The sequence below is a fragment of the Saccopteryx leptura genome, chromosome 13 (assembly GCF_036850995.1).
Source record: "Saccopteryx leptura isolate mSacLep1 chromosome 13, mSacLep1_pri_phased_curated, whole genome shotgun sequence".
Taxonomy (NCBI): Eukaryota; Metazoa; Chordata; class Mammalia; order Chiroptera; family Emballonuridae; genus Saccopteryx; species Saccopteryx leptura.
The window spans coordinates 24,038,520-24,056,033 of NC_089515.1; the positions used below are offsets into that span (position 1 = coordinate 24,038,520).

Sequence of the window (17,514 nt, forward strand, 5' to 3'; positions counted from 1 at the left end):
TATTCAACTAACGGAAATTAGTTAAATGTGGTTGCTATAGAAACGTGGAACTGTCCTGTTCAGATTTTCCAGCAGCATACTTCCAGATCCATATAGACAAAACATTCTTTGTAGCTTAAATATTAATCACTGAGGTATTTGCTTTTAGTCTCCCTTTTTCAAACAGTAGCTTCCAAAGGTCTTTAATACCAATGGTTTATTGCGGACTATAAGCTCCTGCGGCTAGAACCAAGTTTCTTCTGGTAAAATGGAGATGTGCAACTGGTGTTGATTTGGTCATATATGTTCCCAACAGTAACTCCTGTGAATTCTCAGGTAAGTTTATATGCCCAGTGGCTGTAGTAAAGTCATCAGTCTCTAAATCTTCAAATGCTTTAACAGCATCCCATAACCGGACTGTGTTATCCATTGAACCTAAGGGAAAATCAAAAGAAACCATTTAGTAGCATCCACCATATTTAGCTTCTGACATTTTACCAAGTATGCTTTGTATGTTTACTATGTATTTCTGGTGAAAACTCTAAAGCTGATTAACAACAATTCTATTCCTTCCAAAGGACCATTTCAAGCAGTAGTTTAACATGAGAGGTCAATATACACATAGGATGATGATACTCTGGAATCATCACTAAGGAGAAGCAAAGCCTAAAACAGCAGGATTTAATTTCGCAATTGTCATTACTCATTGTTTCCTTTTAACATACCATTTTACCATTTACCACAAAGCTACTTCTAGTCATTTACCTGATGCCAAAATTTCACCATCTCGACTAAACCTAAGTGAACAGACTGTATCGGTGTGGCCTTTTAATTCTCCAACCATCAAACCATGTCCAATATCCCAAAGGAGTACTCTGCCATCTGTTGCTCCTGTAGCCAGGAATCTCCCATTGGGAGAAAATGTCAAGGAATGAATTGGTCCCTAGAAAAGAAGTCCATGGAAAGAACTTTAAGTGTAGTGGTATGAACAGTATCTTTAAAATGTATATGTTACTGGTTCATTTTTCAGTATTTTTATCTCAAAAGCAACCTTGTGTGCTGGGAAATGAAGGTTTAAAAATACCTTGTGTCCAGTGAAGATCCTTACACAGTTGCCATTCAGGACATCCCAGAGCCGCACAGTTCTGTCTGCAGAGCCCGTAGCAACGTAATTAGAATTGGGATGGAATCTGGTACAATTCACATCAGCAAGATGGCCAGCAAATATCCTTAAAGGCTGATAGTGGTCTGTAGCCCAAAGCCTTTTAAAAAATGTATTAAGAGCAAAAGATGATAATAGTTAACTATGAAGTGCCAAAATTTTATCCAAAATAAATATCCATGTGAAATGGTAGCTCTAAGTGGGTCCTCCTCACTAGTTACTCAAGAGAAAGAAAAAGGAATGACAGAGACTAACATTCTTTAAAATACAAAGCTGATCTGGTACAGTATTTTTTTAATTTTATAATTGTTGAGTTCTCTCCCCACCGCCCCTCCCCTATCCCACCCAAACCCTAGTCTAACCCACAGAAAAGTTTAGGCCACCGGATATTTTCTAACCTAAGCTACCTCATCCTGAATTTTTAAGATGACAGGAAAACAAAGGTAGTACAGTGGTAGTGAAAGAAAAGGTCAAACAGCTAATTTTTAAAAAGAAAACAAAATATATTTAAAAAAATAAAATGTTAGCCCTGGCCGGTTTGCTCAGTGGTAGAGCATCGGCCTGTCGTGCAGGAGTCCCAGGTTCGATTTCCGGCCAGGGCACACAGGAGAAGCGCCCATCTGCTTCTCCACCCCTCCCCCTCTCCTTCCTCTCTGTCTCTTCCCCTCCCGCAGCCAAGGCTCCATTGGAGCAAAGTTGGCCCCAGTGCTGGGGATGGCTCTATGGCCTCTGCCTCAGGTGCTAGAATGGCTCTGGTTTCAACAGCGCAACGCCCCAGATGGGCAGAGCATCGCCCCTTGGTGGGCATGCTGGGTGGTTCCCGGTCGGGCACATGCAGGAGTCTGTCTGACTGCCTCCCCGTTTCTCCCTCTCCTTCCTCTCTGTATCTCTCTTCCCCTCCCACAGCCGAGGCTCCATTGGAGCAAAAGATGGCCCGGCTGCTGGGGATGGCTCTATGGCCTCTGCCTCAGGCGCTAGAGTGGCTCTGGTCGAGACAGAGAGACGCCCCGGAGGGGCAGAGCATCGCCCCCTGGTGGGCGTGCCAGGTGGATCCCCATCGGGCGCGTGCGGGAGTCTGACTGCCTCCCCATTTCCAGCTTCAGAAAAATACAAAAAAAAAAAAAAAAAAGAAGAAGAAGAAAAATACAAAAAAAATTAATAAAAATAAATAAAATGTTAAACAGCGATGGGAGGCAGGGAAGGTGTGTTAATCTAACGAGAAAGAAAAATGACTCAGGACTCGATATAGACATAATTACTGACAGTTAATACTCTTTTCCCAAATTCGTTTTCAAATAAGGAGCTATAAATGCTGATATTCTCAAAAAGTTGGTCCTGAATAATAGAAGTGAAAAAGAGTTTGGCTGGAGTTTGTAATTCCCAACAAGAAACCATCCTGTTTCTTGAAGAGGCCTCATTATAAGACCACAATATACTTACCGAGCTACTAGGTCGTGGCCCGCGGACACAAAATAATATCCATATGGAGAAAACTGTGTGTCCTAAACTGGATAGTTGTGTCCTTTATATCCCACCAAGCAAGTAAATGTTTGAAGACTCCACAATCTAACAGTTCCATCCTCTGAAGAGGAAAGCAAGTAGTTCCTGAAAGAAGAGAAAAGAATATATTTGATTCCCAGAATAACTTAGTTACCTGTCAAGTTTCTATACATTTGAATATATTAAATATAGTTGACCTGCTACATCTCTCTTAATTTATACATGGGATTCACATTAGCCATGACATTCTACATGTACTGAACACCTACACAATGAGGTTCAAGTAATTTTTTCTATAAAGTAATACAAAGGGATAAAAAGTACAGTGAAATATTTTTAAAGGCTTCTAAGAAACAATATATCACTTAAAACTCAATTTTTCTTTTAAAAAGAAGATGCCATTTTCCTATCTTGTAAGCATCATGTAAGAATTTAAAAGGAAATGTCTTTTTGACACACAAAATCAAAAGCAAACATTATCGACACATGAATAATACTCTACCTTTTTCAGGGATAAACACAAAAGCTCAACTATTCAAATTATTACGGTTTTCATGAAATCAAAAGTTTTTCTCAAGTACTCTGTCTGGGTAGCTAGCTGAGTTGAGTCGATCAGCATCCCAACACACCAAGGTTGCATGTAGGTCGATCCCCGGTCAGAGCACATAGAAGAATCAACCAAAGAATACATAAATAAATGGAACAAATCAATGTTTCTCTTTCCCCTTTCCTTTCTCAAATCAGTCAATCAAAAAAATTTTTGTTAAAGTTTCCTCAGGTAAAAATGTATATATGGCTAAACCCTATCAAACTAACAAAAAACTCGGGACCAATATCATCACCACCATCACTATCATTACTGCTATAACCACCATCAGCACCATCACCACCATCACTGACACCATCACCACCATCAGCACCATCACTGCCACCATCACCACCTTTACCTCCATCAGCATGATCAGCACCATCCCTAATACCAACACTGCCCTCTCCACCACCACCATCACCACTGCCGTTACAGCCACCACTGTCATTGCTGTGACTACATCATCATACCATTATTATCTGAACTGATGGAGGAGGTGCCATGGACCCTGATACAGCATGGAGGAAAGACCCAATGGGAGGGGCTGGAGGGTGATATGCTTCTTAGGAGCCCAGGGGACAAGGTTCAGAAACCTAAGCCTATGCAGCAGCCCTGGATTGTCCCAAATTCAACCCCTGCTGGAAACAGCATCTTCCCAGCCTGTGTCTGAACTGCCTCGGCCTCCTCCCATACCCACAGAGAACTCTTCCCATCAGGTGTGGCCCTGGTGGTTTCCCTGAGCCGGAGGTGGTTACGGAGAGAGAGGCTCAGGAGGGGAGGGGCAGACCCTGGCTACACCCATAGGATTGGCCACCCTGCGCCTCTCGGCCAGCACCTGACTAGAAGGTTCCTCAAAGAGACAGTGACCTCAGCCACTACCCTGAGCTCTGCCCGTCTCAGCCATGACGTGGGCACCCAGTGGGCACAGTGGGCTGCAGGGCCCATCCTCAAGGCAGCGGTGAGGTGGGAGGAGGCCGCCAGGTCCCGTGGGGGGCGCAATGGACAAGTTTCGGATGGTCTTCCAGTTCCTGCAGTCTAACCAGGAGTCCTTCATGAACGGCATCTGTGGCCTCATGGCCCTGGCCAGCGCCCAGATATACTCGGCCTTCGATTTCAACTGTCCCTGTCTGCCCGGCTACAACGCAGCCTACAGTGCTGGCATCCTGCTGGTGCCGCCCCTGGTGCTCTTTCTGCTCGGCCTGGTCCTGAACAACAACGTGTCCATGCTGGCTGAGGAGTGGAAGCGGCCGCCGGGCCGCCGGGCCAAGGACCCCGCCGTGCTGCGCTACATGTTCTGCTCCATGGCCCAGCGTGCCCTCATTGCGCCCGTCGTCTGGGTGGCTGTCACGCTGCTCGATGGCAAGTGCTTCCTCTGTGCTTTCTGCACTGCCGTGCCCGTGGCTGTACTGGGTAATGGCAGCCTGGTGCCCGGCCTGCCCCCGTCCGAGCTTGCCCGCCTGCTGGCCCAGGTGCCCTGCCCAGGGATCTACGATGGCGACTGGCTGCTGGCCCGTGAGGTGGCCGTGCGCTACCTGCGCTGCATCTCCCAGGTGAGGGGAACAGGTGGCCCTGGGCCCAATTCCTTCACCTCTCAAAACGAGGTTCCTCAGGAATAGTCATGTTTCCCAAACAGACAGGGGTTCCCCCTCAGATGGAGCTCAGTGGAGCAGGGGCATTTTTTCCAACCGAGGCAGGGGCCTCTGAGGCCCATGTGTCTTTATTCAGATCGAGCCAATGGGGGAAAGTGCTATGATGACCCTGTCCTGAGGCCCACGCCCTGTCGTAGGGTTCCCAGAGCAGACCCAGCAGCTCAGCCAGCTCCATTGCCTCCACCCCGAGCTCCGGTTTGGAAGCCTGGGGAATTTGCATCCTTTTCCCCTTCCAGGACGGGGCAGCAATGAGGCCACTGGGTGGCTGGCCCATTTGAGTACATTTCCCTAGCAATTGTCCCCAGCTATGCCTCCCAGTTTGGGGAGTAAGAGCTGAGGGTTCAGGTGCCCCTGGAAGGAAGGGCTTGGGTAAAGGAGATGTGCTGTTGGTATGCGCCTTAAAGGCAGGGTTGCAGGGCCCACTGACGGGGAATTCAGAGTTCGGGTCCTCTCCAGCCTCACTCCCGTCCTCTGCCCCTCTGGACATTCACCCATCTGAGCCCATCAGTCATTGCAGTGTGGGGAGGACAACCGGGCAGCATGCCCTGGAAGCCGGTGGACCAGGGGCTGTCAAGTGAGGGGTTGGGACCAGGCCTGCCCTGCAAGGGAGAGAGAAATATGTATGTTCTGTCCGGGCAACTCCAGACAGCCTGCTCCCCCTCTCCAGACCAGGACTCTCTCCTAGAGCAGGGTGCCGGGGTCCAGCCCTGGGGGGAATCCAGGGGTCCCACAGGAAGAGACGGCATCGGCGAAATCGAGTGAGAGAGCCGAATTCTTTTCTTTCTCTTTATTCTCTAGTTAGCATTTACTGCCAGGCATCTCTGCCAAATGCTGGTCTAGCTTCTTTTTATGCACACACGCTAAGTTACAATCACATGGTATTTTGTTTCATTATGGTTACATATTTCCAGATAACAGTTAATTCATATCTATAAGCTATAAATCAGGTGGTACAAACTTCTAAAAGATTAGTACTAATTAATAACTCTACTTCACTGTTGTGAGTCAAAGGCGCAGAGAGAGAGATTAACAGACGAAATCATCAAGGACTAGCAAAGGACCACCGCTTGCTCAAGCAAATGGCCTTGAGTTCATGCAGTGTCCTAATTTTTTCACAAGACTACAAAAAGCTTGTTTTACTGAGAAATAGGCATAACATCAAGAGTAACTTTTGCTTAAAGATACATAGAGTGGCCTGACACGTGGTGGCGCAGTGGTTAAAGCATCGACCTGGAAATGCTGAGGTCGCTGGTTCGAAACCCTGGGCTTGCCTGGTCAAGGCACATATGGGAGTTGATGCTTCCAGCTCCTCCCCCCCTTCTCTCTCTGTCTCTCCTCTCTCTCTCTCTTAAAAAAAAAAAAAAGAATAAAAAATAAAAAACTTAAAATTAAAAAAAAAAAAAAAGATACATAGAGTGCACCTGCAAGATAGCTTAGTAGCAACATAATATCAGAAGGCATTGCTATTGCTTCTATGGATCCCACCACATTCCTCTCCTTATCCTTGGAAAATACAAAAATCTCATGAGAATGTTTTACTGAGAAAAGCCCAGCAACTGCCTTCAGTCACAAAACAAGTCTCTTAACAAAACACTCTTTACTTGCCGGCTGTGCTCCCATCCAAGGCCACGCAACGGGCCACTCCACCTTACCTAAGATTCTATTGTCTAGTCAAATTTTATTTATTTACTATATTCATACACTAGTTAAGTTCTAACTTTATTCTTTCTAACATGATTAATAAGAAGAAATTCTCCTACAAACTTAACCCTTTACAAGGGATATCATAGCCAGCCTCTTTTGTTTATGAGCCCAGTTCAAGGGGCTTACAGGCTTTTCTGTGGAACTTACACCTTCTGTCTCATTTCCAAAGAAATTACTACGAATCTACAGGGAAAGCATGGTACTATTATCCCTGTGCCATAAATAATAGCACACAGCCAGAAAAAGGGGGGATATAAGGCCAGATTAATTCAAAAAATCAAAGGGGGAAGTATCGTTGTGCCTTTCCTTTGCGGTGACTTTGTCAACCCGCAGCCATTGGTCTTCACTGTGGTGACTTTGTCAACCAGCAGCCATTGGTCTTCTCTGCTGTGACTTTGTCAATCAGCAGTTTTTGATCTTCTGCTGTGACCTTGTCAGCCAGCAGTTGTGGATCTTCTCTGCTGTGACCTTGTCAGCCAGCAGTCGTTGATCGGCTCCCGACAGCAGGGGTCCCCAAACTACGGCCTGCGGGCCACATGCAGCCCCCAAGGCCATTTACCCGGCCTGCTGCACTTCCGGAAGGGGCACCTCTTTCATTGGTGGTCAGTGAGAGGAGCACATTGACCATCTCATTAGCCAAAAGCAGGTCCATAGTTCCCATTGAAATACTGGTCAGTTTGTTTATTTATTTATTTATTTATTTATTTATTTTTAGAGAGAGGAGAGGGAGAGAGGAGAGACAGAGAGAGAGAAGGGGGGGAGGAGCTGGAAGCATCAAATCCCATATGTGCCTTGACCAGGCAAGCCCAGGGTTTTGAACCGGCGACCTCAGCATTTCCAGGTTGACGCTTTATCCACTGCGCCACCACAGGTCAGGCTTGTTGATTTAAATTTACTTGTTCTTTATTTTAAATATTGTCTTTGTTCCCATTTTGTTTTTTTACTTTAAAATAAGGTATGTGCAGGGTGCACAGGGATTTGTTCATAGTTTTTTTTATAGTCCGGCCCTCCAACGGTCTAAGGTCCCCTGTGTAAAAAGTTTGGGGACCCCTGTCCTAGAGGCTGCATCACCGCCAGACACCCCATGTTATTCTCACACTGTGAGTGTCCAATTCAAACTCCACCTCTCTCCCAAACCTGTGCCTCCTGTCCTGTGAGCACTTGTTCCATCCTCCCAGGCCTCAGGGCCTGGGGCGGCCAGCTGTCCCTCCTCCTCATCCTAACATCACATCAGAAGCTAAAAGGGCTCCCAGAAGACAGGCTGCCTAGCCTATGGACATATTTCGTCTGGCCTTCAGTGGCTGAATGAAAAGTTCAATTTTAGAATTACCTGGCATCATCTAAGAAACATAAAATTTAACATAAAAAGCAGATTTCCAGCTTTATTTGAAACTTCGGGCAATCCATCCCCACAGGACTCACATTTCCTCATTCAGCATGGGGGTGCCCCCCTCACCCCCCTGTGCACATACTCTGTAGGTCTGCACTTGATGTCTGCTCTGCCAGACCCATTATGGGAATTTGGGTCTGTTCTGCCTCTGCCCCTCTGACCTAACTAAACGCTTCTCTGTGCAGCTGGGGACTGACCCTTGAAGCCCAGGCTGGAGAGCACTTGACCTGTGCCCCGCAGAGCAGAGCAGAGCGGAGCTGAACCAACACCTAAACATCCAGGGCTCCTCAGCTCAGGGCTTGAGTGATTGCTCAACTTGTCTCTGTGACTCTGAGGGCCCAGCTCAGAGCCCACAGAGAGGAGGCCCTCAGTGCTGGTGACTGAATGACAGCCCATACCAGGAACCAACAGAGAGATGAAGAATTCAGACAAGGAAGGGTCAGTATGGCCTGGGGAGGTCAAGGAAGGCTTCCTGAAGGAAGAGGCCTGGTTGGCAAGGGCCTATTGGCATAATTATAGTGGCTAACAGTTACTGAGCAACTATGTACTAGACACTGTGCTGAGTTTAATATCACATTTAGTCCTCACAACAATCTTATGAGATACTTTCACCAGCTGTACTTTATAGGTAAGGAAACTGAGGCACAGAGACGTCACCTTGTTCCTGCTCAACTAGTAAATAGTAGCACAAGACCCAAACCCTGACAGTCTAACTCCAGGCTCTGCTTAGTTAATTCCTGTGTGTTGAGTGCCAGGCCCACACAGGACGTTTTACTCACTTAACCTCATTTTCATTAAATGGGAATATCTGGGCCTGTTTTACAGATGTGTAAATGGGGACCAGATTTTTGCTGACAAAAAGCAAGCCTCCTCCAGATGGACTGAGGAGCTCAGGAACAAACAGGTCTCCTCGGTTGTGCAGACCCGGAGCTGAGCCTATCGTTCTTTGCATCCAGCGCCCCTGGAACCTGCACCAACTTGGCTGGGAAAGCGGAGAGCGGAAGCTGAGTTTTCTCCAAGGTTCGGGAAACGAAAGCGAGAACCCAGATTCCGCCGGTGCGGCCTCAGAGGCGCCTCTGAGCCAAGACAGCCTGGAGGTGGGCGGAAAGACCAGCACACAACAGAGGAGCAGTGCACGCACGCAAACACAGACACACACACACACAGACACACACACGCACTCGGAGAAACGCACACGGAGGCGACAAGACAGGCCGCGAAAAACCCTCCCCAAGCCCAAGAGCAGCGCGCGGCTCAACAGTGAAAACTGGCCAACTTCGCAGTCACGTGACCGCTGAGGCGCTGGGTCCTTTCGGCCTTTTAGACCCCGCCCCGGCCGCCGGCACTGGGAGGGCCGAGGAGCGCCCGCAGAGCCCAGGAGGCGGCTCCCGCAGCCGCCATGACGACTACCGAGCCGGGACGGTGCGGGCCGAGCACAGGGCGGGGACACAAGGAGGCGCGGGGCGGAGCGGAAGGAGCGGGGCGAAACCTCGGGAGGACGGCTCGGGGTGGTGCAGAGAGCGAGGGGTGATTATAGCGTGGGGCGGGATAGTGAGGCGCGGGGAGGAGCGGGGATGGTGTGGGGCGGGGGCAGGGCAGGATGGGGCGGCGAGACCCGCGGACACAAGGTGAAGGAGAGGAAATAGGGATTGGAGAGGGAGCCGAGGGTTTCATTACCGCAGACTTTCTGCGATGTGCAGGGGGGCGGGGAGGGGCAAGGACAGCGATGGGTCTGGATGGCCAGGGGCGGGGGCAGCGCAGGGCGGAGTGGGTCCGCTCCGCAAGTTAGAAGTGTTCATCGCCCTGGCCGGTTTGCTCAGTGGTAGAGCGTCGGCCTGGCGTGCAGGGGACCGGGTTCGATTCCCGGCCAGGGCACATAGGAGAAGCACCCATTTGCTTCTCCACCCTCCACACCCCCTCCTTCCTCTCTCTCTCTTCCCCTCCCGCAGCCAAGGCTCCAGTGGAGCAAAGATGGCCCGGGCGCTGGGGATGGCTCCTTGGCCTCTGCCCCAGGCGCTAGAGTGGCTCTGTTCGCGGCAGAGCGACGCCCCGGAGGGGCAGAGCATCGCCCCCTGGTGGGCGTGCCGGGTGGATCCCGGTCGGGCGCATGCGGGAGTCTGTCTGACTGTCTCTCCCCGTTTCCAGCTTCAGAAAAATACAAAAACAACAACAACAAAAAAAACAGAAGTGTTCAGAAAAGAGCCTGCTCGTGCCCTTTCTGTGAAAGGAAATTTTGTTCATGTGTCATGGTCGTTGTGATGGAAGAAACAGCATAGAATGAGGGAATCCTTGATTGGGAAAGAGATATTATTTTTTTTAAAAAGCACAAAAAAGGCCTGTGGTCGCGCAGTGGATAACGCGTCGTCCTGGGAACACTGAGGTCGCTGGTTCAGAGACCTGCACTTGTCTGGTCAAGGCATATATGGGAGTTGATGCTTCCTGCTCCTCTTTTCTCTCTCTCTCTCTCTCTCTCTCTCTTCCTCCCTCCTCTCTAAAATGAAAAAAAAAAAAAACAAAACAAAAACCCACCAAATAACAAAAATAAAAAAAACCCAAAAAAGTACGTGTCATGGATTTGGATGCGAAGTGTCTGCCGGCACCCTGTGAGGGCGCACAGTGTGCACATGAAGACATAAATTTGTCATGTCGCAGGAGGTGCCCGTTGGTGTTCTTAGAACCGGTTCTTAGTCTGAGTTGCGTGACATAGCTCTGTGGGAACGAGGATGAGAGTGTACTAGACTCTGAAAAAACCTTACATGTAAATGGGGTCTCATAACCTTCCGTTATGGAGCAATGGAGTCCTCAGGTAGGTCATTCACTTTCCTTTGGGGGGAATGGCGCCCTTTCAGGGAGTCTTCAGCCGTAGGCCTACGTTCCCACTGGTCTGAGTGGGGCCCGCCGTTTCCCGCTGGCGTCGTATACACGTCGCGGAAACTTCGCGGTGAGTCTGGGCGGTGTCCAGGGCGTTCCTGTGGAGGGAGAGAAGCCAGGAAGTGTTTCAGTCGGGGGAGTTCCCGGGGTTGTCTGTGGGGGCCACCGTGGCTGAGTGGGGGGGGGGGGTCTCAGGGAAGGGAGCTGGGAGAGCGGTGCAGGAGAGAGCCCGGAGTGTGGTGCCCGCTGCTGCCCTGGGTGCAGGTCCTGTGGGAAGGGAGAGAGTGCGGAGGGGAAGATGGGGAGGGAGGAAAGGAGAGGCATACGCAAAGTCCGTGAATGTTACCGGGAGGGGAGGAGCGGTGTGTCGCAGTGAGGAGGGTTATGAAAGGTCTGGGTCATGGGGAGGCTCCTAGGGCGGAGTCTCATAGAATATTGAAATGAGGTGGCCCAGGGGAAAGCTGTTCTAAGCTGGTTTCTCCAGTATGTGTGTCAAGACAGTATCCTCAGTTTGCTGCTCGTGGCCATAACCGCATAGTGACTCTTTGAAAGTTTGCTGTTGATGTATTTGCAGTGCAGTGCTACCTCTATACTTCTCCTGCAGCCATGGCTCAATTGGAGCGAGTTGGCCCCGAGTGCTGAGGGTGGCTCCATGGTGTCTGCCTCAGGCGCTAAGAAGAGCTTGGTTGCTAAGCAACGGAGCAACACCCCATATGGGTGGATCCCAGATACGGGAGTTGGTCTCTGCCTCCCTTCCTCTCACTAAATAAAAGAAACGGCAGAGAGCCTTTGCCAGTTAGCTCAGGTGGTTAGGAACATCCACCCGAAACACCAAGGTTGTGGATTTGATCCCCAGTCGGGGCATAACCAATGAGTCCACGGCTGAGTGGAACAAAAATGAATGTTTCCCTTCCCACTCCCTTCTCTCTTCTTTCTTCTCTCTGTCTCTCTATAAATCAATAAAAATTAAACCCTGGCCGGATAGCTTCGTTGGTTAGAGCACTGTCCTGGACCACGGAGGTAGTCGGTTTGATTCTTTGGTTAGGGCACATACAGGAACATCTCGATGTTTCTCTCTCTCTGCCTCTCTCTCAAAAACAACAACAAAGACAGCGGGGAGAACTAACTGTAAACCAAACACCGTAGCCAGTTTCCTACTGTAAAACTCGAGGATTAAAATGAGTTAGGTATTGCCTGGTCTTCTCAGAAGGAAATCAGTCCACGAGGTAGCTCCTTGCAGAAATCTCAGTTGATGGAGCAGGGGAGCTAGTCCCGCCCACCCTGCCCTTCAGCCCGCTGCGCGCTGGTCTGGGGGCAAGAGCTGGCTTGAGGGTGAAGAACTCGCGCCAGGCAATGCCCTTTCCCCAGAGGAGCCAACGGCCTGTGCAGGAGACACAGGGCTTCCCCGCAAGTGCCGGGAGAGGGAGGGAGAGAGAGAGAGGGTGGTCCTCCGCTGTTCCAGAACGGGCCGCTAAGGGGAGGCAGCCTGTGGCGTCCTGATTTAAAACATTCTCAACTGCGGAGGGCGAGTGGAGCCACTTGAAGCCTCCTGAAGACCACTCAGGCCAGAGGCCAGGTGAGCCTTCTTAGGCCATGAGGAGAAGGGCAAGGGCGGGCCGCGGAGAAGGAGCCGGACAGGTAGAGCAGGCTGAGTGCCGTCGCTGATGACGGAGCCTCTGGAGGAGGTGGGGCCTGGCAGATGAGGGGCGGGGTCGTGGCAGCCAGCCTGATAGGGCAGGTTGAAAAAGATCACTGGGTGCGGAGTCTTGGGAGGTGGGGTTTGGTGGGGGTTAGGTTTAGGGTTAGGGTGATAGTTAGGGTGAGGGTGAGTGTGAGGTTGAAGGTTAGGGTGAAGGTGAGGGTGAGGGTTAGAAGGGTTATAGTGAGGGTGAGTGGGAGGCTTAGGAGGGTTAGGGTGAGGGTGAGGGTTAGGTTTATGGTTAGGGTTAGGGTAGGGTTAGGTTTAGGGTTAGGGTTATGAAGAATTGATGCTTCTCATCTCTCCTAGCCTGTTTGTCCCTCTCTCTTTCTCAAAAAAAAAAAGGGAGGGGGAATGTTCACCCTGAAGTCGTGTCAAACCACTATATTTTGATTTTCTATCACTTTTTTCATTATCTCCTCAGATTTACTTTCCGCTGCTTGGTGTTTGCTGCAGTCTGAGATACTACAGCATTTTTTTCAGTGCCTGCATATTTGGTGAGGCGAATAGAAACCTCTAGTCTCAGCTTCACAAAAATCTTTTTCTTTTTCCTGCTAAAAGAACTGGTCAAGGCCCTGGCCGGTTGGCTCAGTGGTAGAGCGTCGGCCTGGCGTGCAGAGGTCCCGGGTTCGATTCTGGGCCAGGGCACACAGGAGGGGCGCCATCTGCTTCTCCACCCCTCCCCCTCTCCTTCCTCTCTGTCTCTCTCTTCCCCTCCCGCAGCCAAGGCTCCATTGGAGCAAAAGATGGCCCGGGTGCTGGGGATGGCTCCTTGACCTCTGCCCCAGGCGCTAGAGTGGCTCTGGTTGCCACAGAGCGATGCCAGGATGGGCAGAGCATCGCCCTCTAGTGGGAGTGCCGGATGGATCCCAGTCGGGCGCATGCAGGAGTTTGTCTGACTGCCTCCCCGTTTCCAGCTTCAGAAAAATACAAAAAAAAAAAGAACTGGTCAACAAACCCCCACCCCATAATTTCAGTCCCCAGAGACTCCTCTGTGGTTCCTTGGCAGTTACCACAGAAAAAAGGCCCACATCTCACACCTTCACTCCTGGCTGCGTCTAAGTCCCAGGCTACTCCAAGTACGGTTCCTTAATCTCTAGCAAAGGGAGTGTTGTAGTATCCCAAACTTACAGAATGAGAATCTGCATTTTAGCAAAATCCCAGGTTATTTATATGCATTAATGTTCACAAGTCCCTATTTTTTAATTATTTATATCTGAGAATATGGATATGTAGAAAATCTACCAGTTACTAAATTTAACTCCTCATATTGGAAAGCCAAAATCCACTAAATGCTTGTCAGCTGTTTTAAGTCATCCATGACTTTTTCAGTTATTAGTGACAATCAGGCCACATAGTTGTTGTTTTTTTTTTTCTAAATCATTTTTATTTATTTATTCATTTTAGAGGGGGGAGAGAGAGAGAGAGAGAGAGAGAGAGAGAGAGAGAGAGAGAGAAGGGGGAGGGAGGAGCAGGTAGCTTCCAACTCCCATATGTGCCTTGACCAGGCAAGGCCAGGGTTTTGAACCGGTGACCTCAGCATTCCAGGTCGACGCTTTATCCACTGCACCACCACAGGTCAGGCAGGCCACATAGTTTTGATCTTCCATAATCCCAAACTTCCCCTGCCACCAGTAAAATTTTTAAATGATGTAGAAATTCTGATTCCAAAGGGTGGCAGTTTTCGGGGTGCTATTACATGGGAATAACAGGAAATATGATGCACACTGTACTATATATTTTATACACTAGGCTAGGCCACAGTATATCAGAGATAACCAAAACGTTTGTAAAGGAGGGAGTCTGGGGAAGTCACTTGCCCAGTCAGAGCTCTTTTCACTAAATGCTCTAACAGAGAGCGCTACAGGGGGTGTGGGCAGGCTTGGGAGGCCAGAGGGCAGTGCCCGGCTGACTCTTCTCTCCCCTGCAGGCCCTGGGCTGGTCCTTCGTGCTGCTGACCACACTGCTGGCATTTGTGGTGCGCTCTGTGCGGCCCTGCTTCACGCAGGCCGCCTTCCTCAAAAGCAAGTACTGGTCCCACTATATTGACATCGAGCGCAAGCTCTTCGATGAGACATGCACGGATCACGCCAAGGCCTTCGCCAAAGTCTGTATCCAGCAGTTCTTTGAGGCCATGAACCATGACCTGGAGCTGGGTCACACACACGGGGCACTGGCCAAGGCCCCTGTTAGCTCAACTGCCCTGACTACCACAGACAGTGCCAAGGAGGAGAGGGAGAAGCTTCGAGGCATCACCAATCAACGTACCATGAACAAGTTGCTCATGAGCTGGCACAAATGCAAGCCTCCTCTGCGGCTGGGCCAGGAGGAGCCACTGACGGGCAATGGCTGGGCTGGGGACCGGCCCCGGCCTCCACGCAAGGAGGTGGCCACCTACTTCAGCAAAGTGTGAGCCGTGGCCAGGGGAAGAGGTGGGAATGGCGGTTTCAGCCTACAGCCCCTCAGACTTCCAAACCAAGTGGAGAAATGAAGACCACAGGTGGTGGGCAGTAGGGCTCTGGAGCCACCTTGCCTGCCCATTTGAGGCTGGCAACTTGGAGCTGGAAGGACCTCGCTCCTCCAACTGTCACACTGTCTGGGTGAAGCTGCCCCAGGGAAGTGAACAGTGGAGACATGAGCAATATTAGTAAAAAGGTTCAAAACTGGCTTGGTGGGGACAAGCTCCCACTTTGCCAACCCCTCCCAGACCACTTTATCTCTGGTTCATGACTGCAGAGTGAGACCATACTGGGTTAGATGCTGGCTTTTACAAATTATGTCCCTTCATTTATTTTTATTTATTTATTTATTTTTGTATTTTTCTGAAGCTGGAAACAGAGAGAAACAGACAGAATCCTGCTGCATCCACCCGGCACGCCCATCAGGGGGCGACGCTCTGCCCACCAGGGGGCGATGCTCTGCCCCTCCGGGGCGTCGCTCTGTCGCGAACAGAGCCACTCTAGCGCCTGGGGCAGAGGCCAAGGAGCCATCCCCAGCGCCCGGGCCATCTTTGCTCCAATGGAGCCTCGCTGCGGGAGGGGAAGAGAGAGACAGAGAGGAAGGAGAGGAGGACGGGTGGAGAAGCAAATGGGCGCTTCTCCTGTGTGCCCCGGCTGGGAATCGAACCCGGGTCCTCCGCACGCTAGGCTGACGCTCTACCGCTGAGCCAACCGGCCAGGGCCTTAACCATAGCTTTTTGAGAAAACAGGCCAAGAGAAAGAAACAGAGTCATCTGGGTACAGAGGAGAGAACTGGTACAGTATGGCCAGCTCTGACAGGAAGGCGCTCAGGCCTGAAGAAATCCCCTGTCCTGTTGCCACCAGCCACTTGGTCCACAGCTTTGAAGGAAAGACACTTTCTCAGAACTGGTCCTTAACAAACTATGACGTGGATGACCCTTTACTGGGGGGACTCCAAGGCTGAGAAGTCCTGGCCAGCAGAGCCAGGGGACAATGAAACTCACCAGTAGGCTCATTGTAGGAGATCGTGCAGTTAATTTGTCTAACTACACACGGTTACCCACGTCGGTGGTGCTTAGCTGGGATGATGCCTTCGGTGTATGCTACTGTCTTAATTTTATATATTTACATTTTTGATAAAGCTTTTCTTAGTATAAGGAACTAGCCTGGTATCTGCATGATTGGATGGGCCATCCCACAGCAGATTGGTGGTCATGGGGACAGGCCTAAACCCCACCCCTGTGGGAGGGAAGGGGACAGAGAGACCCTGGGCAGTATTAAAACAGACAAGAAGAAAGGGCAGGGAGAAGGAGAGCCAGGCATTCCCACATATGGGAAAGCTCTGAGGCTGATGATCTGTTAGCAATTGAATTCAGTTATCTGTTTAATCTGAGGGAACAGAGGGAGCCTGGCCTCTTTCAGAGGAAGCTCAGCTTAAATTTCTTGAATCAGGCCTGACCAGGCGGTGGCGCAGTGGATAGAACGTTGGACTGGGATGTGGAGGACCCAGGTTCGAGACCCCGAGGTCGCCAGCTTGAGCGTGGGCTCATCTGGTTTGAGCAAAAGCTTACCAGCTTGGACCCAAGGTCGCTGACTCAAGCAAGGGGTCACTCGGTCTGCAGAAGGCCCGCGGTCAGGGCACATATGAGAGAGCAATCAATGAACAACTAAGGTATAACAACGTGCAATGAAAAACTAATGATTGATGCCTCTCATCTCTCTGTTCCTGTCTGTCTGTCCCTGTCTATCCCTCTCTCTGTCTCCAGAAAAAATTTTTTTTCTTGAATCAGAAGATCCTACACTCAGTAGGGAAGACTAGCTCTCATAACCTAGGGCTAATAACCAAGAACCAGGCCAACCCTGGCTTCTCCTCCCTCCCGTGCCCGCCCTTGCCTGATGGCCTCCACCAACTCTAAAATCTCTGATGCCCTCCTTAGTCCCAGTCCTGCTTTCTGGACTATGACTCAGTCACTGCTCATGGAAAAGCTCTCTAACTCTCAGGATATTTAAAACTCTGACCAAAAAAAAATTAATTATCTCAAGACCAAGCCAAAAAAGAACTGGCTTCAACCACTAGCTGGGTCTGTGCTGGCCTCCAAGAACTCTGGAACACACAGGATTATTACATATCAAGTGATGCAGAGACAGTCTTTCTGAGAATTTTACAAGGAAGGTGTGGGTATGGTGGGTCCATCACACCTCCCCTCCCTCAGGACCCAAGGAATAACCATCAAGCCAATCAGTGCTCTTCACTCAGCCTCCCCTCCCCAGAGGAGCTAGAAGGGGACACAGAGAAGCTGCGAGGTTCCCCCCAAATCACACAGTACCCCAGTCTAGGTCCTCGCTGACCCTCCACCTGTCAGGCAGCATCCAGTATACATGTTATCATTGCAGCCACAAAACCCTAATAGGTAGGGCTTTTTTTTTTTTTGTATTTTTCTGAAGCTGGAAACGGGAGAGACAGACAAACTCCCACATGCGCCCGACTGGGATCCACCCAGCACACCCACCA

The 17,514-nt window shown here is 50.1% G+C and overlaps 1 protein-coding gene and 1 long non-coding RNA gene across 2 annotated transcripts; one reads left to right on the top strand and one right to left on the bottom strand.

Moving 5' to 3' along the window:
* Nucleotides 1-226: 226 nt before the first annotated feature.
* LOC136384825 (uncharacterized) lies at nt 227-1,236 on the bottom strand. Its single transcript, XR_010747659.1, has 3 exons — nt 1,064-1,236; nt 745-922; nt 227-414 (listed from the first exon to the last, which is right to left on the bottom strand). It is a non-coding gene; the product is annotated as an uncharacterized lncRNA (long non-coding RNA).
* Nucleotides 1,237-4,125: 2,889 nt separating this feature from the next.
* LOC136384552 (calcium homeostasis modulator protein 1-like) lies at nt 4,126-16,844 on the top strand. The gene is made up of 2 exons (XM_066354855.1): nt 4,126-4,780; nt 14,474-16,844. Exons 1-2 carry the CDS (start codon nt 4,229-4,231, stop codon nt 14,954-14,956), a joined length of 1,035 nt encoding a protein of 344 aa, XP_066210952.1. The 5' UTR covers nt 4,126-4,228; the 3' UTR covers nt 14,957-16,844.
* Nucleotides 16,845-17,514: the final 670 nt, after the last annotated feature.

What these genes read in the sequence shown, in the direction of transcription:
- LOC136384552 (XM_066354855.1), top strand. Translation starts at nt 4,229, where the DNA reads ATGGACAAGTTTCGGATGGTCTTCCAGTTCCTGCAGTCTAACCAGGAG. An exon ending in ACCTGCGCTGCATCTCCCAG is followed by an intron (nt 4,781 to 14,473) that starts GTGAGGGGAACA and finishes TCTCCCCTGCAG; the next exon opens with GCCCTGGGCTGGTCCTTCGT.